This window comes from Charadrius vociferus, unplaced genomic scaffold (assembly GCF_000708025.1).
Source record: "Charadrius vociferus isolate BGI_N301 unplaced genomic scaffold, ASM70802v2 scaffold370, whole genome shotgun sequence".
Lineage (NCBI taxonomy): Eukaryota > Metazoa > Chordata > Aves > Charadriiformes > Charadriidae > Charadrius > Charadrius vociferus.
In genome coordinates this window covers 2,872,122-2,878,001 of record NW_009646744.1, presented here as the reverse complement: position 1 = coordinate 2,878,001, position 5,880 = coordinate 2,872,122, and the positions used below count along the sequence as shown (strand labels likewise).

At 38.8% G+C, this 5,880-nt stretch overlaps 1 protein-coding gene across 1 annotated transcript in view; it reads left to right on the top strand.

Moving 5' to 3' along the window:
• SAR1B (secretion associated, Ras related GTPase 1B) overlaps positions 1–3,131 on the top strand; it is a 7,856-nt gene extending 4,725 nt beyond the window's left edge. Inside the window, exons 3-6 of the mRNA XM_009890921.1 lie at positions 1–49; positions 601–704; positions 866–997; positions 2,468–3,131. The exon at positions 1–49 is cut by the window's left edge and continues 3 nt beyond it. Coding sequence (XP_009889223.1) covers positions 1–49; positions 601–704; positions 866–997; positions 2,468–2,584 — 402 coding nt within the window. The 3' untranslated portion in view covers positions 2,585–3,131. The remainder of the gene's footprint in view (positions 50–600; positions 705–865; positions 998–2,467) is intronic.
• Positions 3,132–5,880: the final 2,749 nt, after the last annotated feature.

The window sequence follows — 5,880 nt, the reverse complement described above, 5'->3', positions numbered from 1 at the left end:
ATTGCTGGCATGACTTTCACTACCTTTGATCTGGGTGGACATGCTCAAGGTAAGGGAATACATTGACTCACTTCACTGAATTGAGTTAGAGTTGTCAGCAATCTGGTTGTTTCGGACCAGAAATGCGACCCTGCTGCAGAGACTGACTTCTCCCACGCTTTGACAGTATAAAATACAGTTGTCAGTCTCCACCATTTATCACAAAACCTAATGCAATCTGGCAAGAGCTGCAGTAAAGCATAAATTTTTGACGTATGTCTGTATTTTGAAGAGGATTCTGTACTTTGAATCACTTACATTTACCTTGAAGCTTTATGCTTCAAACTTAGCTTCATTGACATAATTTTTGGGGAAACACAAAGTTCCAGTACATCATGAGGGATAGAGTGATGATAACAGTACAGGGAATGATACTTCTGCTCTGTTATTTGAAGTTTTGTAAAACATGAAATTCAATCCTGCAGATTGGCAACATAAGACTTTAAAAAAAAAAAAAAACAACCACAACAAACCCACTCTGTTGCCTCTTAATTACTGATGTGCATCACTCTGAATTCTGGGATAATTTCCTTTTGTTTTTAATTCATATCTTCCCTGTAGCTCGCAGAGTGTGGAAAAACTATCTGCCTGCGATTAATGGCATTGTGTTCTTGGTCGACTGTGCAGATCATGAAAGATTGCTTGAATCAAAAGAAGAACTTGATGTAAGTTTAAATAAGTTTTTGAAAGTTTCAACTTCAGAGAAATAAGCAAGCTCAAATTCCCTGTATCCAACAGAGCTCTGCTGCCACCTGGACATGAGTAGTAGTATTTTGACCTTTTATATTCCAAATTAATCTCTCCTCCTTTCTCTTTTCCTTTGTAGTCACTAATGACAGATGAAACTATTGCTAATGTGCCTATCCTAATTCTTGGTAACAAGATTGACAGACCTGAAGCCATTAGTGAAGAGAGGTTACGAGAGATGTTTGGTCTGTATGGACAGACAACAGGAAAGGTAATGCTCCTTTTTTTTTTTTGGTGGCTTTGTTTTTTGTTTGTTTGTGGTTTTTCTTGTTAGGGAGATTGTTTGCCTTGTGTGTAGCTGGAGTGAACTGTAGTCAACACATAAAAAAAATTAATTCATTTATAAAGTGCTTAGCACATAATAACTGTATATGGAATGAATGAATTGTGGAGTCTTTTTTCTGTGTGTTGGATGCATCTCTACTATAACTCTTTTACATCATGTGTAATGCCACTTTTTTTCAGAGAAAACTTAATTGTACTTAGGATCATTTTTAGTACTTCAGCTTTCCTATTCAGTACTTTAAAAGGATGAGCAAATTTTCAGAGGCTACAGTTCTAGTGAGAACTGTAAGAGAAAAGTCTCTTACTGAAAGACTTTATCCAGTTTTCTCATTTAAAGTGCAGACTTGGTAGAGTTTGTTACTTAACGTGTTTACCTAAAGCTTAGAAATAGACTTACACCATTGTAGAAGTCAGAGTTTGTAGGTTAGAGGGGCGGGGGGGAATTCCAGCTGGCATCAGTAGCAACAAGGCAGGGTATTATGGATCTTTGTGATACTTTGACTCTTTTTAATTTAAAGTATATACGGTACACTACTTGTAGGAGATACAGGGCACTAGCAACAAGTTGGTCGGTTGCCATTTGCCCTTGGAAAGACACCTCTCTGCAGCTGACAAAGCCGTTCCAGTGTGGCTTCCGTCCCAGCTCCTGTTAGATGCCCAGCAGTGTGCCTCCACTGAGGAAGGCGCCTGGTTTTGTAATTCCTCTTTTCCTCCAAGAGTATTTACTCTTAGATGCTTCCCTTAAAGTTCAGTGCCAGTCAGAGGTTAGGTTGAGCAGGACCAAGCTTTACCTTCTTGTTTTCCACATGGAAGAGAATTGCACAGGTTAGTTTTAGGATAGGTTTAATGGGCTATAAACAGTTACTGCTGACTCTTTTTTTTTTTTTTTTTTTTTATATCTTGCCCTGGTTTTTACAACACTGCACGTAGTCTATAAGGTATAAATACTGTTGTGAATCTCCAGTTGAGCAACAGCTCTGTCACACTGTGCTGGTCTTGGCAAGCAGGCAACTTGCACTCTTGCTGTGGTCAGTCCTACAATTGGTAGAGAATGTTCTTTTTAATCTGGTTAGAAAGTTGTTAGAAACAGAGCAGGGAACTGTGGCTGAAAACAGAGTATAAGCTCTCAAATCCTCGGTGCACGTGCCTGCTGTTGCACTCTGGTTTCAGGTACTTCACCCTCTCCAAAGGTGGATGCGCGTGAAAACATGCTCAGTGTATTTCTCAAGTGACCCTAATCTTAGTAACATGTACGCTTTGTAGGTTAATTTATTTTCTAAAATTCTGGTATCCAACACAAGTTAAATAATGGCATTCCATAGAAACAACTATCCATGTAAAGTAGCAGTTTTTTCATAACGATGCTGTAACTTGGAACGCTTCTGTCTCTCTGCAGGGCAGTATACCACTGAAAGAACTGAACGCAAGGCCGCTAGAAGTGTTTATGTGCAGCGTGCTAAAGAGACAAGGCTATGGAGAAGGCTTCCGTTGGATGGCACAGTACATTGATTAATGCCAAAATCGCATCAGTACATTCTGTCCCATGTCTGAATATTAAGTCTGCTCTTTATTTGATCACTCAGTGTACGTAACTTGAATTCATTTGACTGTTTAGTTATAAAAATATACTTTTTTAGCTAATTATATCATGTATGCTAAATTGTAAGTGTGAGGATTGAAAAATTATTTCAAGCAAGTTTGTAAGTTTAAGTACCACAATCTGTGAGCTTTCTAATCCCATGCAACATTCTTTTGCAGCTTTTAATTTAACAAGTCTCCAGCACCATTTTTGGTCAGAGCAACTTTCCAGTACAGTATGTTTGAATGCACTTTTTAACAGCTAAAAACTACGAACATGTGAAAAATATTTAATGCTTATGTTAAATTTTTTATGTACTTTTTTGAAACTGGTTTTATAACTTTAGAGTATATAACCATCTTTCAAAGAATAATAAATAATTAGCTGATGGATAATTGCATGATGCCTTACAGTTTTCAATAATATACTTTCTTATGCAACGTCATGCAATAAATTTAAATCCAGTTTTTGGCAACTTTAATGGAAAATGTTTCATTTTAATGTGTCTTAATTAGTGAGGCTGCCTGATGATCTGAATATGTGGGATATTTTCCTGAAACACAGAAGGCCACAAAGTAGTTTCATTGTATGTTAGAGTAAGGCGTTTTTTTCAGACTACCAAATTGCATTTCTTTTACATTTTTGCGTCAGTAAAAGAAAAATCTAATCTGATGCCCTTATAACCACCACCTTTAAAAAGTACAAATAACATATATCAGCTGTGCCAATGAAAATCTTGAACTAATGTCAAAAGTGGTCTTACTGTACTGGTCTTCTGAATTAAACCCCTGAAGCCACAAAAGAAATACATTTTTTTTTTTCTAAAGAAATTAATACCATTGCACTAAATATTCTGCTCATAACTTAATTAGATTTGGGGTTTGCCAGAAGATTTGCCTGTGTATTTGCCAGGAAAAAAAAAATGTTGCCATTGCTGCTTGTGAAAATTTATCAGCCCACACCCAATTGGCCAATTTTATTTTTGGTGTTTTGAGGTGGGACGAGATGGATTGTTTTCCGTGGCTTTGCCCTGAAACCTAGCCAGAGAGGCAGCTGCTGGCTGCCCAGCTGGCTTATTTCTGGGGTGAAATTTGATTATCTGCGGTCTTTGTTTCCAGACTTCTGACTGTTTTTCCCCATCTTGGAGTGCATTAGTTCCCAGAGGAGAAAGCAGGTGGGTTTTGAAGAAGGGGTGTTGAAGCATGCGTGTCTGTCAGTGTCTTGTTGATGCTGGCAGATGCTGCCATGGAGCTGTGGCTGGTGTTTCTGTGTGCTGGGCATGTTTTACGCCAGTCTGTCCAGCGCAGGTAGGGTTTCAGCCCTGGAGTCACTGTTTCACTGTGATGGGTTTGAGTTTCGCCATGTAGTTTGTTTCCCCCTTGTAAGAGTACAAACTGCTGCAAGTATTTTTACTGAATTCCCTTTTACTCACTCTTGTAGGTCTTCTCCAAAATACTTTAGGCCTTATGTTTCAAATATCCACGGCAGCAAATGTATTTCTGACTGGTTTGATTTCATAAATAACTTTCTCTCGACCTGCTGGGCTTGAATCTCGGATTTAAAGCCTGTAGGCTCGTATCAAATGAGACTTTTTCCATGCGCAGATCTGAACTTGTATGATTGAATACTGATGATCAGTTCCCCACAGTCCTAGACCGTGCGTCTGAATAAGGTGAATAATTAAGAACCCAACTAATGTAAACTGTAACTGAAGTTTATTAACGCACAGTCACATGCGAAGTGTTAAGCCTAGTTTGTGCGTGGTGAAGTTCCGAGTGACTGTATCGGATTGCTTTTCCAAATGACCAACACAAGAGAATTTTGCATTTAAACTAGTGCTCAGCTGTAGAGTAGTGTCTCTGGTGTATAAATCAAAACTGGAGGTAAGAAACGACCTCTCACCAGCATGTGGACAGTATGTGAGACTTCACTACCTACAGCCGTTACATAGGGGACATGCCTTTTTTTTTTTTTCCCCCTCTAGGTTTTTCTGATGATGGTTATAATGCAGAGAACAACAGCTAAATTGGTAGTAGATGATGTAAATATTAAAAATACTACTTGCAGTCACACTGTGGTGTTGATGTGGGAGACTTGGGACTCTGTTGCCTGTGCTTATGGAAATGAAGCTGGAGGTGGAGGTGTTCTGCTGCAGACCACTTCCACGGGCTGAGCCGTGACATGGGCACTGAGAGGTCCTCTTCCCCCGCTATTCCAGCCGTGAATAACATTAGCAGTAAGGGAAGGGTTGATAGTATTAAGAATTAAAAAACAAGGGAGGTGCTACTGCTTTAAAAGTGTGTTGAGAGTAACTCTTAGTATTATGGAACTACTCAGATTTCACATTTCCTACTGGAGGATGGTAGTTTAAATGTGGTTGTAATAAGGGCATGAAGAAATCTGGACCTTGTGTTTATCCACCTGGGTATTGTAATGGTTCCCCTTGTGGGCATAGTTGATCAGCACTCAGTTAAATACACAAATAATCTCGCTCTGTTTGTTTTCATTCAGTAGAGGAAGTGTCTTTCTTCTGTAGTTTACCTTCCGTTGTGCACATGAATGTGAATGGGTGTTGTGTGTCTTTGTGTGCAGATTTCATTAATAGACAAATATACTGATGAGACGTTGTCTGGTGGTTCTCATCCGCCACCCCCTCCACGTCTCCCCAGTCATTTATTTCTGGAGGTTGCTTTTTCCTATGATTGTGACCAGTTGTACTTAAACGAAGCAACATTCAAATTTTGGGTCCGACTTCTATGAATTTTTTTTTTGCACACTTGACTATGCAGATTTCAATTAAACATCACTTTAAAGAATGTGAAAAAGAAAACTCATTAATAAAGATGTTATTTATGAAGCGTCTCATTTTGGTTTTGCATTGCAACAGTTCTTTAAGAGAAATGAGTGCAGATTTCTAAGATACTAATAACTACTTCTGACAAAGTGACCTGTATCTCACTGCACTGACCCCACACGCTACCATCTGTGGGTTGAAAAAGATTGATTTTGCTTGGATTTAATTAAACTTGGGGTGTAGTATGTACTGTGTAACTGAGAGCCATTGCTGTATTTCAGTCTTGGTTGAATAAATTTTTCAGTGACAGTTGCTGGCATTGGAGAAGGGAAGGATCTTTGAACTTTCTCACTTATCCTCTGGCCAGATGAAGGTTATTTCATGAATATTTCTGTATTCAGTGTTCAGGTACTGTCTGTGATGTGCCAAAGATGAC